This window comes from Colias philodice, chromosome 2, assembly GCF_061535455.1.
Source record: "Colias philodice isolate Cphi_HAF_F1 chromosome 2, ilColPhil1 Martin Lab GWU primary, whole genome shotgun sequence".
Lineage (NCBI taxonomy): Eukaryota > Metazoa > Arthropoda > Insecta > Lepidoptera > Pieridae > Colias > Colias philodice.
Genome location: NC_143087.1, coordinates 7,506,567 through 7,525,422, shown reverse-complemented (window position 1 = coordinate 7,525,422; position 18,856 = coordinate 7,506,567). Strand labels below are relative to the sequence as shown.

The 18,856-nt window shown below is 32.7% G+C and overlaps 5 protein-coding genes across 7 annotated transcripts; 3 read left to right on the top strand and 2 right to left on the bottom strand.

Annotated features, from left to right (window-relative positions):
• Positions 1–2: 2 nt before the first annotated feature.
• Positions 3–4,563, bottom strand: AlaRS (alanine--tRNA ligase, cytoplasmic). Of its 2 annotated transcripts, none has more exons than XM_089705873.1 (2): positions 4,425–4,563; positions 3–3,426 (listed from the first exon to the last, which is right to left on the bottom strand). In XM_089705873.1, exon 2 carries the CDS (start codon positions 3,411–3,413, stop codon positions 504–506), a length of 2,910 nt encoding a protein of 969 aa, XP_089561999.1. In that variant the 5' UTR covers positions 3,414–3,426; positions 4,425–4,563; the 3' UTR covers positions 3–503. The 2 variants fall into 2 exon arrangements, with proteins under 2 accessions (XP_089561999.1, XP_089561989.1); XM_089705863.1 differs by having other exon boundaries at positions 4,312–4,502.
• A 640-nt stretch (positions 4,564–5,203) lies between these two features.
• mTerf3 (mitochondrial transcription termination factor 3) lies at positions 5,204–7,177 on the top strand. Its single transcript, XM_089705841.1, has 3 exons — positions 5,204–5,858; positions 6,401–6,615; positions 6,704–7,177. The coding sequence occupies exons 1-3, from the start codon at positions 5,353–5,355 to the stop codon at positions 6,979–6,981; spliced, it is 999 nt and encodes a 332-aa protein (XP_089561967.1). The 5' UTR covers positions 5,204–5,352; the 3' UTR covers positions 6,982–7,177.
• Positions 6,942–10,635, bottom strand: LOC149490567 (endoplasmic reticulum-Golgi intermediate compartment protein 3). Its single transcript, XM_089705830.1, has 8 exons — positions 10,266–10,635; positions 9,938–10,096; positions 9,567–9,706; positions 9,363–9,436; positions 9,107–9,272; positions 8,447–8,636; positions 7,196–7,397; positions 6,942–7,118 (listed from the first exon to the last, which is right to left on the bottom strand). The coding sequence occupies exons 1-8, from the start codon at positions 10,357–10,359 to the stop codon at positions 6,983–6,985; spliced, it is 1,161 nt and encodes a 386-aa protein (XP_089561956.1). The 5' UTR covers positions 10,360–10,635; the 3' UTR covers positions 6,942–6,982.
• Positions 7,765–8,412, top strand: LOC149490568 (reactive oxygen species modulator 1). Its single transcript, XM_089705852.1, has 2 exons — positions 7,765–7,995; positions 8,083–8,412. The coding sequence occupies exons 1-2, from the start codon at positions 7,862–7,864 to the stop codon at positions 8,189–8,191; spliced, it is 243 nt and encodes an 80-aa protein (XP_089561978.1). The 5' UTR covers positions 7,765–7,861; the 3' UTR covers positions 8,192–8,412.
• A 99-nt stretch (positions 10,636–10,734) lies between the features above and the next one.
• LOC149490566 (carnitine O-acetyltransferase-like) lies at positions 10,735–18,618 on the top strand. Of its 2 annotated transcripts, none has more exons than XM_089706039.1 (13): positions 10,735–10,751; positions 11,358–11,387; positions 11,676–11,915; positions 12,766–12,977; positions 13,241–13,391; positions 13,654–13,828; positions 14,700–14,887; positions 15,251–15,351; positions 15,809–15,928; positions 16,167–16,289; positions 16,519–16,717; positions 16,966–17,103; positions 17,587–18,618. In XM_089706039.1, the coding sequence occupies exons 2-13, from the start codon at positions 11,367–11,369 to the stop codon at positions 17,800–17,802; spliced, it is 1,884 nt and encodes a 627-aa protein (XP_089562165.1). In that variant the 5' UTR covers positions 10,735–10,751; positions 11,358–11,366; the 3' UTR covers positions 17,803–18,618. The 2 variants fall into 2 exon arrangements, with proteins under 2 accessions (XP_089562165.1, XP_089562161.1); XM_089706035.1 differs by lacking the exon at positions 10,735–10,751 and adding an exon at positions 10,778–11,148.
• The last annotated feature ends 238 nt before the right edge of the window (positions 18,619–18,856 follow it).

Sequence of the window (18,856 nt, the reverse complement as noted above, 5' to 3'; positions counted from 1 at the left end):
TATGTAGTTTTATTTTAACTTTATTCATAAAATTAGGATTGTAAGTACCTATCTTGTTTTTAGTAATTTTATTTTATACGAAGCTCCTGTAGATATAGTAGTTCTTATCGACACTGCGCTGTGTTACGTCATGACGCTGCGCCGGCTGCCACACAGGTTAGTCAATGAATTATTATAAATGCTGATGTATTTTATTTCCATTTTTGTAGGAATCAATTTGTATGAAATATATAATTTTCATATTTTAATTGTAATTATATTTTTTTAATAGTCTTAAAGTACTATACTATTTTTAGCTAGTATTGAAGCTGTTTTCATTTGTTGCTGTATTGTTGTTTCCACCTTATATACATATATAAATTTGCAATGTATGTATAGAATAATATAGATAATAAAAGAAATTGTATTCATTGTTAAGCATTTATTGAACATCAATGTGTTACAGAATAATTTAATAAATGTTATGTTCACTTACATATATTATTATAAATTCATGAATCAATTTAAGAACTCGATATTTTAGAAATTGCAAATTCGCGAGCTATTTTAATTGCTTCATTAAGACACGAAGAATTATTTCCTGAGGCTTGAGCTGATTCTGCTTTGCCTCCACCTTTGCCATTCATAATTCCTACAACAGATTGTACCCATTCCGAAGCAAGTAATCCCTTTTCCACTAAGCCTTTAGGCACTGCTGCTAAGCAATATATTTTATTACACTCGTCATCTACTGAAAAGAACATTGCTGCGGAGTTTGGAAGCAATTGTTTTACTTGTTTTAAAGCACCATCTAGAGCCTTGGTATTTCCATAAGCTTTTAATTCTTCTACAATCACTTCAGACGACTTTTCGTTTAGACATATTTCTTTCGCTTTTTCAATTACAAGATTAATTGTAGCGGCTTTTGCAAGACGTTCTTTATCATCAAGTTGCTTTTTCAAATTTTTAAGCATCGTTCTTAGCTCTTCTTTTTTCCAATATGCTATCTGTGCTTGTGAAATTTCATTTGTAAGCTCTACTATTTTTTTCACGGTTTCCTTCTGGTTGAGATTGTCACCCTGATCCTTAATGTAATTAGTTATATTATTAACTTCATTTTCCAAAATACTCATTTTGTTAATAGCTTTTACTGCTTCTGGTCCTGTCAAAGCTACAATACGACGGATACCTTTCGCTATACCTTCTTCGCTTACGATAACATAATCTCCGATATGTCCTGTTTGGTGTAAATGGGATCCACCACAAAACTCGACAGAGGTTTCGAACCCATTGGGACCTTCGGGATTAGTTTCCAATTCTTCAACAGGTATTCCCACGGACACTACGCGAACTGGATCTGGGTATTGTTCGTCAAACATTGCTCTTAGACCATTAATTTTTTTGGCCTCACTTAAACTAGTGTACTTAGCATACACACGTTTATTATCGTTAATGATGTTTTTAATTTGATCTTCGGTGTCTTTTATTTGTTTTGTAGTCATAGGACCTTTATTCGTGAAATCAAATCTAAGGCGATCAGGCATTACTAAAGATCCGCGTTGATCAGCATCGTTTCCGAGAACTTTTCTTAGAACATTGTTTAAAATATGAGTTCCAGTGTGATTGTTCATAACCAGTCTTCGTCTTTCGGTATCAATGTTAAGAGACAAAGTGTCACCAACTTTGAGTAATCCTTCTACTTTTCCAATATGCAAAACATAGCCACCTTTAACCTGAACATTTTTAACAGTAAATTCTACACTCTCGTCGTCTACTTTGACCATAAACCCTTCATCAAAGATCTGGCCTCCCTGCTCTGCATAGAAACTTGTGCGATCCAAAATGATTCCACATTCATCACCAGAAACAACTTGATCAACAAATTGTTTATTCTTTCTTAAAGCTAAAACTGTACCTTTGCAGGTTTTAAATTCATACTTCGCATCTTTATCAGCAGCTGATGGAATATAGTCGTATTTTGGAGAATCATCTGTAGTTGGAACACCAGTGTCTTTTAAATGACTTATAGCATGTATATCCAAAGCCAATAAATCTTCTTGGCCCGCGGCTTTTCCTTGTGATGATAATTGCGATTCTTTTTTTGCCTTTTCATATGCTTCCATATCAATAGTTAAACCTCTCTCTTCACACATTAAATACGTTAAATCGATTGGAAATCCATATGTATCATACATCCGCCAAGCCACATCTCCAGGGATGACCTTTGAATCATTCAATTTTTCTATTGTTCTATTAAGTAAATTTCGCCCACGCGTAAGTGTTTTCAAAAATTGCAATTCTTCCTCATTTATTATTTGAATAATTGACTCAGGGTCTTTTCGTATTTCCGGGAATACATCCCCTAATATCTCTACTACAGTATTCACCAATGTTGCAAAGAAACCTGGTTTTGCATTTAATTTCTCAGAAGCATAACGAACTGCTCTTCTTAAAATTCTTCGTAAAACATAACCTCTGCCAGTATTATCTGGACATCCGCCATCTGACAAAGCAATAGTCAGAGTCCTAGCATGATCAGCTAACACTCTGTATGCCATGTCTATTCCATCTGTATCATCAGCTCCCACTTTTCCTGAATAGGGTCTTACTTTTGTCCCATTTTCAATAGCTTTGAATAAAGGCACAAATAAATCAGTATCATAATTTGCTCTTTTACTTTGGATAACAGAAACTAAACGTTCAAGGCCAAGACCACAGTCAATATGTTTTTTGGGTAATAATTTTAATGATCCATCAGTTTCTCTATTAAATTGAATAAACACTAAATTCCAAATTTCAAGTACATCTGGATCATCCATATTAACCAGGTGAGCTGCTTCTCGTCCACCAATTCTATCATAATGTAGTTCTGAACAGGGACCACATGGTCCAGTTTCCCCCATCTCCCAAAAGTTATCCTTCATACTTCCTGGGATTACATGAGATTCAGGAAGACCTAAATTCAACCAAAGATTTTTACACTCCAAATCTGGTTCTAACCCTGAAGCTTTATCACCACCAAAATATGTGACATACAACCTGTCTGCTGGTATCTTATAAACTTGAGTTAGAAGTTCCCATGCCCAGGCACATACTTCTTTCTTAAAGTAATCACCAAATGACCAATTCCCCATCATTTCAAAAAATGTGTGATGGTAAACATCCTTTCCAACATCATCTAAGTCATTATGTTTACCACCAGCTCTAATACATTTTTGTGTATTAACAACTCTCACATATTGAGCCATGTCAGAGTTTGGATCAACTGAACCCAAAAATATTGGCTTAAATTGATTCATTCCCGCGTTTGCAAAGAGCAAAGTGGGATCATCAAGAGGAATTGTGGATGATGAATGGACATATTTATGGCCTTTGCTAATGAAGAAATCAATGTATGTTTGACGAATTTCCTTGCCTGTCATAGAAGTATCCATGGCTATGGTTTACCTGCAAAAAATAACATAGTATTCACAAGGATTTTAATTTTTAAGACAAAATGGGAGTTAAAATCCAATAAACAATCTTATGTAAAATAAATCTATAATTGTGAAATAGTCAATTGTTGGACAGAATGACGTGACTCATCTTCGCTACTTTTATTACATATTGTGCATATGGCATAAGACTCTCTTTTTATTTTCCCTATGAACATAAGTAATGTAAGGGTAGAAGACAAAGTTAAAAATTCCTATCACAATTATTATGTGTTGTTTTTTTATTTGTCATAGAAAATATCAAGTTATTTTTTTTAATGGTGACAAATTAGCTTTGGTCGAATTTATAGCTGAGGCCAGTTTCATTATGTGCTGAATATTATGTTTCAGTTTCATTATTACAAAATCTGCCTCTGTTTCTGCTTCTTAAAAGTAGACATATGGGATATTTCTTTGATATCTTTCATTTGGAAGATGCAAAATATGTACGTACATATAATATAATAAATAAATATGTGTACAAATACTATAAGTTTAAGTTTATAAAATAATATAAAATGTAAAACATTATATTATGTATTACTATTTTTATATACATATGATCAACTTCTATGTAATAAACATTAGAATGTATAAGAAAGGTTGACCCTAATGTACAATCATAAGATTAATGAATAAGTAGGTATGAACTTTAAAACTAAGATATTACATCAGATATTGATAAATTGTATTTATAATATTTACTAAATGTTATTATGATTCTATATTATGACCTACATTCATAAATAAAATCTTTTGTTATAGTATGCAATTCAAATAGGAAAATACCATATGTTTTGAATGAACGTACAAGTAGATTTATATTTAAACTTAAGAATAAAATTATCTTGTAGGTTACCTTATTTTATAAAAAGATTATTTGAACAGTTTAGATATTTTGAACGAAATTGGCTCCACGTGTATGTACTCGACAACACAATAATCACGTACAGAGAAAGAACAACGAAGTACCTGAATGTGGTGAGTGGTAACTGGTACTTGGTCTAAAGTAAATGAAAGTACAGCGACCTGCGGCAATGCAACAACGTCTACACCGCTGATCAAAACTGACGTCTGACAGTGACATTTGACGTAATCACAGCTATAAATTCTCCAATTCACGGATGACAGTTCTCAACAAAAAGTACGAATCTTCGATGTTCATTAGACCTGTGATAGAGACTGATAGAGACGCAAATAATGGACAGGGTGCGCTCTTTGATAATGTTATTACATATTTAGAGGGAAACAAGTAATTCGAATCTTTTCTGCCTTCGATTATTTCCTGATAGTTTATTGGTTTCTTTTAAGTTACGAAAAAATGTGCAGACAGATATATAAACATTACTTGTTATGAAGTTAAACACCAATCTGAATAAATTTTAAAGATTTTTGCCTTGTTAAATTTGTTTTGACTTGGGTCAGATAAACTAGCAAAAAAAGCCAGAGAAAGGAGTTTCAAATAAATGGGTGGCCCGTTTACAGTGGTCCAAATATTTTTTTCAGTTTGAGCGAATCATTTAAAACAAAAACATACTTTAGTTAAGCGAAAACTTATGGTTTAGAAATCATGATTTTTTTTAATAATCCGGAGTTTCAATATTTTTGACACAAAACCACTCTGTTATGAAAACTACTAGACCGAATTGAATGAAATTTGGTATAGGTATAGCACTAGTAAGTGGCAACATATCACTATATAACGTCAAAACTCAGTCATTGTAATCAGCTGTGGAGTGTGGATTACAAATTACAATTGACATTGTCATTTGTCAGTCTAGCTGAAACTTGAGTGTTGAGTGTGTACTCCTAAGAAGTTTTTTTAACTATAACAATTTATAATATACTTTGATAAATAATAATTGTAACATTTATCGTTTCAAGTGTGCAGAATTTTAAAATGAATTTGTCTTTCTTTGTAAGAGTATTTAAAAATAACCTTAAAGTAACTTTAAAACAGAAAAGTTATTACTGTAGTGGTGTAGCGAAAATTACTGATTTAAGTATTCAAAATAATTCTGTATTGAATTCCTGCTCCGATGATTTATCCGAACTTGCACCGAATCATCCGGTGTCATTCAACTTGGCTGCGTATGTAAATAATTCCGAGTTATTGCAGAACCTCGTCCATTTGAATGTAAATTTAGCCAAAATTGAGAAGAAACCATTCATTGTAAAAAAAATACTGAAATTAAACTTTGACAGAGATGTTAAGAAACATATATTTTTCTTAAAAGATTATGTGACTGCAGAATGTATTGGTGAATTTATAACCAAAAATCCATTAATTCTCTGTGAATCCATCGAAGACTTAGAAGTGCGAATTAACTACTTGCAATCTAAATATTTTAATTTACAGCAGATTAAACATATTATTAGCAAAAATCCTTTCTGGTTAATGTATAGGTAAGTTTATTGGTGAACATACATATAATTTTATAATAGCTGTGCCCTGTGGTTTTACCTGCATTGCTCCGCTCATATTAGTCATTGTGTGATTATATATAGCCTTCTGCGATAAATGGACTATCCAACAGTAATTTTTTTTCAAATCGGACCCGTGATTCCTGCATTTCGAACTTTCAGCCAAACAAACAAACTCTTTAGCTAATGCTTCACAGTATTATGATACTACTAAAAATTGAAACAATTTATGGTACCTATTTTAATGATATTAATAGGATTAATTACAACATATAAATATGTTTTTCAGTATTTTGACTAATATGGAGTTTAGCCCGGTAATACATACAGACAAAAATTCTGAAAACTATATTTTTGGCTTAATTATTGATGTTAAAGTATTCTTTTAAAAAAAATATTCAATGTACAGTAAACATGTAGAATTTGTATGTTTTTGTAATTGTAGTCATCATATATTTAATATATTTGAGTTTCTGCTATCCCTTGAACACGTAAATAATTGATATATCCTCTTAATTTTTTAGCACAATTAGAATAGATAAACGATTAGGTTTCTTTCAAAGTAGCTTTGGTTTGACTGGCAGAGAAGTAAGAGAACTAGCCACAAAACAACCCAGATTGATAACATATAATTTACATCACATCAGAACAAATACTTTTGTCATAAAAGAGGAAATGGGCTTTACCGAAGCGGAGACAAAAACAATTATTTTGAATAAACCAAAACTGTTCATGTTGAGTAAGTGATGATTACTTTTATATATTTTTTCTCATTTTCCATTCTATATTTTTGTAAAAAAATAATGAATTCATATTCTTTTTTTCAGATCAGAGATCATTACTAGAAAGGTTTAATTATATACACAATACAATAGAAATTCCACATGAAATCATCTTAAAAAATCTTAATGTATTAGAATATAGGAACTTTATTGTCAAACAACGACATTTATTTTTAAAGAAATTAGGAAGAGCACAATATAATCCAACACAAGAAAATTATGTACCAATTACAGCTCTGTGTGTTGATACAGATGTAGAATTTTGTAAAAAATATGCAAAAAGTAATGTAGATGATTTTAATACATTCTTAAAAACATTATAATTTATCCAGCCTTGCCTAACATAATTTTATTTTGGAAAGCATTAAGAGAATGGTATAGAAGTGAATCAAAAATACCAGCCAGTGTGAATACTCCTCCTACAATTGCACATACATTAGTTGCAAAATGTCCAAGTGATCTGTGAAAAAAATATATATTGTGAATATAATATAATAAAGGCAAACTTAAAAAATATAATTTGAATAATTTATTTACCTTTCCTTTTCTGTATACTTCACCATTAAGGGCGATAGTTCATAACTGAAAAATGCTCCTGGCATACCAGAGTCTGAATTTACATTAGACACAGATTTTTGGTGCCTAGTAACTGAGAACTGATTTGTATGCAAGACTTGGTTGTCCAGCGAAACATACATTGTTGGTACTATTTTAATGTAATATTGAAACATTACAGCACCTGAAATAAACCAAAAATGTAACATGTTACCAGAAAGGTGTTTAATTGGATTCTGGCATTTGTCGGCCGCTACCGCGGTACACTCGCTCAGCTCTTTAGAAAATGCTTGGGAATTTATTGATTGCCTTGGAAATGTGTCCAATATATTTATTTCCCACACCTCCGAGCGATTTTAGAAATTAAATACGGATTCAATCCGGTAACATACTATTATACACAATTTGTTTTTATTTTATTCGCAATTTTTTTTTTACAAATATGCAATGCCCAACAAATAGACACATCTTCGTGCGGCCATAAGCAAAAAAAAACATAGACCTCACCATAAAATGTTTATGTATCTGTCAATTGTGAATTGTCACTCATCACTGACAGACGACAGTTGGTGTACTATCATTATTCGTAATCGCGAAGTTTACTCAACTTTTGTCGATTTTTGCATTTATAATTAAATTTTAAGCAAGATGCCAGCCGTACCTGGTGGTATGTATCAAAACCAAGGCCCGTCATGTTTTGACAAAATGAAAATGGGCTTCATGATTGGGTTCTGTGTTGGAATGGCAAGTGGTGGATTATTCGGAGGATTTACCGCATTAAGGTTAAGAACTTTCATTTTACATTTTATTTTGCAAAGTAAGTATTACTTTCATGCAAAAGTTTATTAAATATATTTTGACAATTTCAGGTATGGCGCTAGGGGAAGGGAATTGGTTCATTCCGTGGGTAAAGTGATGCTGCAAGGAGGAGGAACATTTGGTACATTTATGGCAATCGGAACAGGAATACGTTGCTGATATGCAAATTTTGTGATTGTACATAAACTAATTTCCTATTATCATTTATTGATTCATAAAGAAAAGCTCACGGAGAATAATTATTATAAGTGATGGTATATTGATTTTAAAATGAAACCCTTTGTGTTTTGAATACTAAGTGTTAACTTTTTTAGTCATTCTCGTTTAAGTAGTTATAGACTTACATAATAAATAGATATTATATAAGATGTGTTCATTTATATTTACTTTTTTATTAATCATCATAAGAATTACCTTCCTTTGCTATGCCCGTCACTCCGTCTAAGGGTGCAGTATTGCCACTCTTAATATCTGAACCAAAGCTTAATCGTTTTATTATATGTGTAGTGTTAAACACTGATGATGAATAAGGTTGTACATCATGAACATGAATATGATTTATAGTGAAACTTTTTCCTGGTGCTATATGGAAACTTCCTCCAACCTGCAATAAAATAGTTTCATAATACATTAGAAGTTTTATCGGTTACCATTTATTACAGTTATGATATTTAAAACATATAACATGATTACAATTTCAGTACATGTAAAAATATTATAATTTTTAATAAAAGCATAATTTACTTGTCTAGTAGCTCTGATAGGCACCATTCAGATTGACACATCAACATGTTCTAATTCTGGTATAGAAACTACAACATTAGCACACTTTTTTTAAATATTAAATCAATAGGTATTGGGTGAAAGACAAACAATCACATCCATACAATCTTAAACATTTTTGTTTTACCTAGTTGTTATCAAGGCATGCAATTTATGGTGTCATATCAATGAAACCATAATACTAATTATCTCTGATATTAATCATAATAATGCTCAAGTATTTCTTGGGGAAACAGTAAATAGCTACTTAAAAAAGTTACAAAACACACTGTTCTTGACATTTATAATTACCCGGTTAACTTCCATGTAGCCATATAATTGACATCCCTCCTTCAAAGCCAAATTGACTTTTTCTATAGATTCATCATTCTTACATTGCTCGATTGTAGCCAAATCAGGTAAAGCCCATCTTCTTATTTTATATGCTTCTTTAACTTCTTCACATGTATTACAACACCTAAAAGTAAAGTTGGAGCCGGAGGAAACATTTCATTTTATTTGTAAAGTAATTAATATACTGAAAAATGCAAAATATGTCTAAACTTACTGAGATTCATTGAAGGCGGCTCCATAACAACTACCACAAGTTACTTCAGCTATTTCTGAGGAGTTACTTTTAACCTAAAATGGAATCTTCATTTTATTTTCAGAGTTAATAATAAACAGATAATAAAATGATATCAGTTTATACTATTATTTTATATAGATTAAAATAAAACCATAATATTGTTACTTGATGAAATGTACATACATAAGATGTTGAAATCATAATTTCTTCCTTTTTGGGTTCCTCTATTGGATTACCATTTAAATCTAATCTTCTTTTGTATATATTATGGTCCATTTGCAGATGTTGTTCACCAGATGAGTCCATTGCATCCAAGACTAGATCTTAATAAAAAAAAAATAAGTTATCATGTATTGTGTGTGACATCACTTTAGTAACTTAAATAATATTGCATTGTTTATTAATAATGAATAGAGTATATTTATACATTTACCGTACATTAAGTACAGTTAGATACAATAAAATAATTGATTCATTGTTTATATCTAGGATTGTACATCTACCCAGCAGTCACAATAAGAAAACATTTGTAAAAATTACAACTAAGTACTTACAATCACATGATATTCTAGGAACAATAATATCAAAATTAATTTTCATTTTGTGGCCTCTGGAGGTGTCAACAAACAGTTCTTCAGATATATTTGGTGACATGTATGTATGTAACTCAGATAATATGAGTAGAAACATTACAGATCCGCCAATAAGTGATACTGGAAAGGGAAATTGTATTTGTTAAATTATAGAGATATAAATAAACATTGTTTTCAAAATTGCTACAATATATCAATTTTACTCCGATGGACTTCAAATTTAATAGAAACGACAAGTAAACAAGAAATGAGTAGTCTGCTTTATTTCAAATTAGAGAAAAATACTTACTTGTTGCACCTGTTGCAGTTTTTACTCTAAAGTCTTCTAGAGTTTTTGCATATGCATCAAATTGCTTAAACTTATTAATTAATTGTGAAGACATTTTTAGCGTGTATGAGATGAAATAATAGGTAAATAAACGTCTATTTCACAGAGATATCACTTATGAGTTAATGTTAAATCGAATTTGTCCTTATAACTATTAAAACAACTCTGCACTAAATTTTCACTATATGACGTTGTTTCCGCCTAATCAAAGTATCTCAGTCAATTATTAAAAAATTGGTTATATTTTTTGCAATAAATAAAATTTATATAAAATACACAAAATTTACATTACCGGCTGACGTTACCAGAAATTGAAATTGAAATGTCAGTTGTCACTTGTCAGATGTGAGATGCTTAGATGTCACAGTCACTTTTATTTTTAGTGGCAACACAGTGATGTTTCACATTGGAATTATTGGAATGTGGGTGGAATCCATGTAATCAAAGGTCAGCACGTCATTCTTGAATTTTGAAGTTTGAACTTTCAAATTTCAAACATACCTATCGACTGAAAGTAAATGATATTAGATAGTAACTATTTTCCTAGAGATTTCTTTAGGTACATAATAATAAGTTGATTGTGTGAAGCTGATAATAGCATACATTATTGTTTATCTAACAAAACATTTAGCGAAACATTGATAACAAACCGGTATTATAATAGTGTAATAATATTAAGAACTCAACGTAAACTTGTTTGAGGTGAATGGTGTTGTGTGCACGTAATACATTATTTCAATACCCCTTCCTTTCACTTAAACTGTGTGTCTTTTCTTGAATGTTTGTACATATGTTCTAGACAAATTTAATGCCTAATATACAATTCAAAAACTTTGAATCTAAAGTAAGTATATTATTTCATTCATAACTAATAAGAAAAGAAAATCATCATAGTTTTGTCTTTTGACATGATAATTCGATATTTCTGTGATTTTTTAACTTTACCATCTTGTTCCTTGTAATTCATTAATTGTGTTAACTTTGACTTCATTTATCCCAGGTTGTTTATAATATCAACATTATTTATTTGAAGTTAATAATTTTCTGTTCCAGGATTCAACAATGTTGCGGGGTATAAAGCTTGTGAGTAGTCATTCACTTTATTTTGTATAAGTTTTCCTTTTGTTCCCTTTAAGTAGAGGAAAACAAACATGTTATTGACCAGCTAGATGTTCATTTCATTAAGCAGTTTATTTATTTAATACATGTTTTTCCTTATCATTTACTAGCTCAAGCCATTATATTAATCCTTTTAGCAAAATTATAGTAGACAAAGTAATCTCTTGTAACATTATTTAACTGCAATTCATAGTTGTTTCAAAACTGTTAGGTTTGGGGATTCATTATAAAAATATAATTTATTTTTTACAGTGGAGTTCAAAAGGGTTTACCTTAGAACCATATGTCACTTCTCTACAATTAGTAAGCAACTATACATCTGCAAAAACAGCTTCAACCACCCAAAATCTACCAAGACTCCCTGTACCAAAACTTAATGATACATTAACAAAATATTTAAAAACAGTGAGACCATTCCTTAATGATGAGGAATTTGCGAATACTTCAAATCTTGTTAAGAAATTCGCATCAGATGATGGGCAGAAATTGCAGGTAATGAAAATGTATTATGTATGTTTTTAATGTGGATCATTAATAACATTGGAATATAATTAAACTAGCGGTCCGCCCCGGCTTCGCCCGTGGTACATATTTCGTAATAAAAAGTAGCCTATGTTCTTTCTCAGGGTCTAAAGATTATCTGTGCCAAATTTCATCAAAATCAATCCAGTAGTTTATGCGTGATAACCATACATATATATGTCACGGCTAAAGGTAGGTGAGAACATAAACTTAAGATTAGCCGGCTAAACTTAGGTTTATTTTCGACGAGGTGTTAATGTTAGTTTGTTCTATCTTTAGCCGGCTAAACTTAAGTGTAACCGCAGGCCCGTGGCTAAAAATGTCGGGGTGGGTAGATTTGGTTAGCGCCGGGCCGGTGGAGGGCTTGAGGGGCCCGCACAGTGCCAGAAAACACTCGCCCTGTTCCTTACATGTATTATAGTAACCAAATCTACCCACCCCGACTCAGGGCAGAAAGCTGGTGGCTAGGTTAGGTTAGGTTAGAACTCTTAAGACCCGCACGAGCCGAGCGAGCGCAGCGAGCGTGCTGCGGCAGCAGCCGGCGAAGTGCCAGAAAACACTCGCCCTGTTCCTTACATGTATTATAGTAACCAAATCTACCCACCCCGACATTTTTAGCCACGGGCCTGCGGTTACACTTAAGTTTAGCCGGCTAAAGATAGAACAAACTAACATTAACACCTCGTCGAAAATAAACCTAAGTTTAGCCGGCTAATCTTAAGTTTATGTTCTCACCTACCTTTAGCCGTAACATATACATACAAACCTTTCCTCTTTATAATATTAGGATAGGTAACTACTTGGTTTTTAATTTTTGCAGAGTCTATTGGAAAAAAGAGCATCTAAACACCAAAACTGGCTTGAAGAATGGTGGATAAACACTGCCTACCTTGAGTACCGTGACCCAGTAGTTGTTTTCTCCAGTCCAGGTTTAGTCTTCCCATTCAGAAAGTTCAATAATCAAAATGAACAATTGGACTATGCTGCTAAAACTTTACTTGCTGCATTGGATTACAAATCATTAATAGACAAGTATGTTTTCATCTTATACCAAACTAGCTGCTCCGCGAGGTTTCACCCCCGTGGCTCCACCCCTGTTGGTCGTAGCGTGATGATAAATAGCCTATAACCTTCCTCGATAAATGGGCTATCTAACACCAAAATAATTTTTCAAATCGGACCAGTAGTTACCGAGATTCGCTCGTTCAAACAAACAAACTCTTCAGCTTTATAATATTATTATAAATATTACAAATGTTTTATAAAAAAAATTATATCTATCAATTTATTTTCAGTGATAAAATACCTGTAGAAATGATGGGGAAAAATCCTCTAGACATGTCCCAATACAAGAAAGTATTTGGAACTTGTCGGATACCACAAGCTAAAAGGGACAAGCTGTCCTTCAATGATACCAAATATGTTACTGTTATACACAATAACCATGTAAGTTTAAGCAAATATAGGAACAGCCTACAATTTTTATTTATTTTTATTTTTTATTTTTAATACAAATTATATGCTAAACACAGTACACATATCACAGTTCGCACATACAATTTTTTTTCAATCCATTGTATTTTGCATGGTTATTTAATAGTAAAAAAAATATTGAAGTTCATTAAAATGTATTTATTTTTGTAACTGTATAATTTATGTATTAAATAATATAGATATATTTAATACATTTTATATTACTTAATTGCAGATATTCCATCTTGATCTGTGGGGAAGTGACAACAAAAGGTTAAATAGGGAGCAAATAGTAAAAGGTCTAAAGAAAATCATAGATTCTTCACAGTCACGTACAGATGATGCTATTGGTGTTCTCACTTCGGAAAATAGAGACACATGGGCAAAGGCTTACGAACTATTAAGTAAAGGTGAGCATGAAATAATTTATACTATTTCTATATACTTTAAGATGTAGTTTAAAGTTGATTAAAAACATATGAGACTCTAAAAATTTAAAAAGCTCATCAAATCATTCCTTTAATTATCTTGAAGTTTTATTTTTTACAGGTGTATCAGTATTATCAGTTATCACATGCAAAATAATGTGTTTTATTTTAAGTATATCTTATACACTTATCTTTTATCTAAATATATGTTATTCTCTGATTATTCATAAAATGCCTGTATTATTTGGAGAATAGTCTTTAAATAAGGAAAATGGGCATGCCTAATGCAGCCTTTCCTTGTCACTACCACTACATACATACAATAAACAAATCCTGTTACATCCATATGTTAGTCTGGTTGCAGTACCAGTGACCTTTGACCATATAGCAAATATAGAAAGGGGTGAAAATAACTAAACTTCCTTAACCAGTTGTTGACTTTTTTTATGAACACCGAAAAGTAAAACAAAAGATAGATAGTTACAAAAATCAATTATTTTAGGGTTGACTTTGAGTTACACGTGCACAGGCTGCAGACGAAACGAATCGCCGGTGGACATCGAGCGCAGTATAACTATAATTTAAGTTTAAGAGTAGTTCACCAAGTTAATCTTAATACTATTATAAAGGCGAAAGTTTGTAAGTATGGATGTATGGATGTTTGTTACTCTTTCACGTAAAAACTACTGAACCGATTACAATGAAATTTAGCACACATATAGAGGGTAACTTGGATTAACACATAGGATAGGTTTTATCCCGGAAATCCCACGGGAATGGGAACTATGCGGGTTTTCCTTTGAAGCCGCGGGCGGAAATCTAGTAAAAAAATATTTGATTAACACGTGCGCAGACGAAACGAACCGCAACTCGCTAGCGGACGTAGAGCGCAGTATAGCGGTGCTGTGTCTGGACGGCGCGGCGGGGCTGTGGCAGTGCGCGGGCGGGGACGAGCGCCGCACGCTCGCCGCCAAGCACACGATACATGGGGACGGGGCTAATGCGAACGGCGGGAATCGCTGGTTCGATAAAACTGTGCAGGTTAGTGTGGATGTTTGGTGTGTATAATGAAATATAGGTAATTAGTTATTGTGAAAGTGTTGGGAAATGAAAAAAAAGTGAAATATGCACTCAAACAAAACAAAGATGTTACATATTATACTTAGATTTTTTTTCGAGAATTTTATAAAACTAGGCAACTAACATGCTGTGTATATATTTTTTTCATTTGCTTGCGTAAAACTGTAAAAACTGAAAATAATATTCATAAAATTTTATATCATATTTTTAATATCACGACTCGATGTTGAAATATTAAGATATTTCCTGGTGGTACTGTAGAATCCATAGAATTTGCACTACCAACTAGAACAATTTATAATATTAATACACAATTTTTTTCAGTTCATCGTTGGCGCTGATGGTTTAACTGGTTTAACATATGAGCATTCGCCGGCTGAAGGTCAACCCATTGCCATTTTGACTGATTTTATTATAAACTATATGTAAGTTTTTTTGTTATTCACGGAATCCTGACATTTGCATGTCCACTATATTAAACCTGTTTACTGTATGAATAAATAATAAATTATAGCTTACTTCTTTTACACATAATAAAGTAAATATTTACTAAGTAGTTGGTACCCATACCCACAACTCCATCTCCTCTTGCTTAGGTCTTTTTCTCTAATTTACTCCTTGTGACATAGGCTATCATTTAAATTGCTGTTTATCTAGCTTCAGAGATAAACCAGAATATCCCTAGCCTAATTGATTCTATTTTTAGTCCAGAAACTATTAAAACCTAATCTATACATTCATAACGCCCACAACGACGCGTTTATCGGTTCTAGTTTTCGAATTTATATTTAGTCTCTCATAGATACTCAAAAAATTTCAACGAGAAATAATTTATAACTAAATATTTGGGAGGAATGTTAACCAAATTTATTATATTTACAGCGATAAAAATACAATCAGCGAAGAATCGTCTGCGTCTCCGATCGAGCCGGTTCAACTAAAATTCAACGTGAGCGGCGAAGTATCGCAGATGATAAAGGATGCGAAGACGAATTTGGACAAGTAAGAACTTTATTTCATTCACTATTCTATAATGATAGAAAAAAATACCTTGCACCTTCAATTAATTGTAATTACGGTTTTTACACGCTGCTTCTTCAGAGGATGAAATATTTATTAGTCCCAATATTACGGTAAATTTTAACTTTGTGTTAAAACATTGAAAGGTAACAATAAAATGTCCTAATTGAAACATGTAAATATTGATGTGAAATATTAAGATCATTACAACTTGTTACAGATTAGCTGCAGACCTCGATCTAAATTGCTTCAAATTCGATCGATATGGCAAGAATTTCATTAAAACTCAAAAGATGAGTCCAGACAGTTATCTGCAAATGGCAATGCAGTATGCCTTCTACAGGTATGCGTGTAACAAATAATTTTAAGTGAAACTTCTTTACGTTGAGAATAAAATTCAAGGTCGCGTCATGGCAATACCGTCACGTCATGGAGTAAAGCGACGATTTTGGAATCTTTGAGTCTTACCAAAGAAGTTACACTTCTGACACTATGAAATTATAAGTTGCAGAGTAAATTCGCGTATACGTAGCGCGCAGTATTAAAATAAATAATATTATATTAATAAACAGTTTGCACAACACACCCGGAGCGCACTACGAGTCAGCAGCCACGCGTATGTATACAGGCGGCAGGACTGAAACGATCCGCTCCTGTTCGATCGAATCTATTGAATTTGCGAAAACGATGCTTGAGAAGCAAGCCTCACCCAAGGCGAAGGTAGAAGCTATGAGGAAAGCCATTGCGGCACACAAGGATTATACTGTACAGGTGATTTTCAAATCAATATTATTGTAAAAAACTAGGAAATACTTTTTTTCTGGGGCATATTTAATTAATAAATTTACAATTTTTATGGTATTTTCCTCATTTAGTTTCAGTTTCAGACATAGCAGCAGTAAAAATTCATAAGCAATTATTTAGTTTAAAACTTTTTAGCTTGGAAGGAGAAATAGGGTAGAAACTTTTTTTTGTAAAATATGGCATCAATTTTAAATCATTGTTTTATTTCCTTTCAGGCTTTACAAGGTCTCGGTGTAGACAGGCACTTGCTTGGCCTAAAATTGACTGCTATCGAAAACGGAATTGAAATACCGAAATTGTATTCCGACCCTGGATTCACAAGAAGTGCTCATATGAGAATATCTACTAGTCAGGTAAGATCTACATACTGCTTTACTTGATACTAGTGTTGTTTTAATATAAAAAGGAGTCACCATACAGTCCAGTATTTATAGCTTTAACTTAAATTTATATAACACTAGCTTTCCGCCCGCGGCTTTGCCCGCTTTGTCTTAAAACCTAATAAATTATATACTAAAATCTTCCCCTTTATTTATTAAAAAAAACCGCATCAAAATCCGTTGCGTAGTTTTAAAGATTTAAGCATACATAGGGACAGAGAAAGCGACTTCGTTTTATACAACGTAGTGATTCCTAGATTGATGAGTACAAAACATCGTAAAAATTACCGCACTCCGCCAGTCTAGTAGAGTATGGTCTAAAGTCTAAACTCTAAACTATATTTTTTTTCTCCAGTAGAAAAACAAAAGAGGTTGATGATGACGCATTAATATCTCATATAAAAGAAATAAAAAAGTTGCCAGTATCGAATAAAGATTAAACACAAACGTGTCCAGGTGGCGTGCAAGTGCGACGGGTTCATGTGCTACGGGCCGCTCGTAGCGGACGGCTACGCGACGTGCTACAACCCGCGCGACGCGGATGTCAACTTCGCTACGGCGGCGTTCCGCGCGCATCCCGACACCGCCGCTACGAGATACCGACAAGCGCTCGAACGTGCGCTACAGGATATGCACGATGTGCTACTACAGAACACACAGTCTAAATTATAAACAATTTTAAGCTATTGCATAGCTTCTATCGTGGGCCTCGAGCGCGGGGACCGAATCCAGAAATTCCGTAACGAAAAAACCTCACGCTCCCCACTCCGACGGGCGTGGAGTGTGGCTTGAAGGCATAGCATGCAATAGCGATACCGCGGCAGTCCCCGAGTGCCACACGTATTTTTATTATTCAATTTTTTCATAATTAGGGTTCCGTCTCGAAAGGAGAACGGGAAGCCTCAGTGTCGTGTCCGACACGCACATGACAGGTTTTATAATTCTAATTATTATAACTCTAGACTCTCTACTAACTCCATAGTGTTGTTCGCGTTATCGCGTGTCAGCTGTGGGTACTTATTTCCATTCCCTTACTTCACTCGCAACAAGTTTTGTTTTGAAAAAAGCTTACGCCCTATCTATGTCCTTTCACTATATTTAGTATGTTGTGCCAAATTTCGGAATATTCGGTTCATTGGAAGTGTGAATAAACACATGAAAGTGGATATATGTTTGGGGCTCATTTATATGATTATATCTATTTATGTATATATCTTGTGATTGAAACTCAATAGATAAAATCTAAAGACCCATAAACCACGTGTTGATTTAGTGGCGGATTTATGTAAATGAACTTAAACCATAAACGTATGTGACACTACACATGTTGTCTTCAGCAGTAAATATAAGTTAAAGAATTTTTTGTCCATGTATTATTCATATTTTTAATATTCCTTGTTATTTTTGTTATATATTTTATCGTAAATCGCATTATTTTTCGCTGTATAATATGTAAGTAATCATACAAATAAAGTACATATTGTATAACTGAGATATTTTTTTAAGCACATTCATTTCTATTAAATAAACAATGACAATGCGAGCCCTCATGGGCGGCGACGAGCTTTTTGATGAAACTAAAATTTTATGTATATTTATAATTAGGAGAATATATTATATCGACTAGGTTGCTAATTAGCCGTGATGCCTGTATAGAAATAGTATTTAAATTCCGGCAAAAGATTATTTTTTCATTTGACTTAGTCTAAGATCCCACTGCAGGATA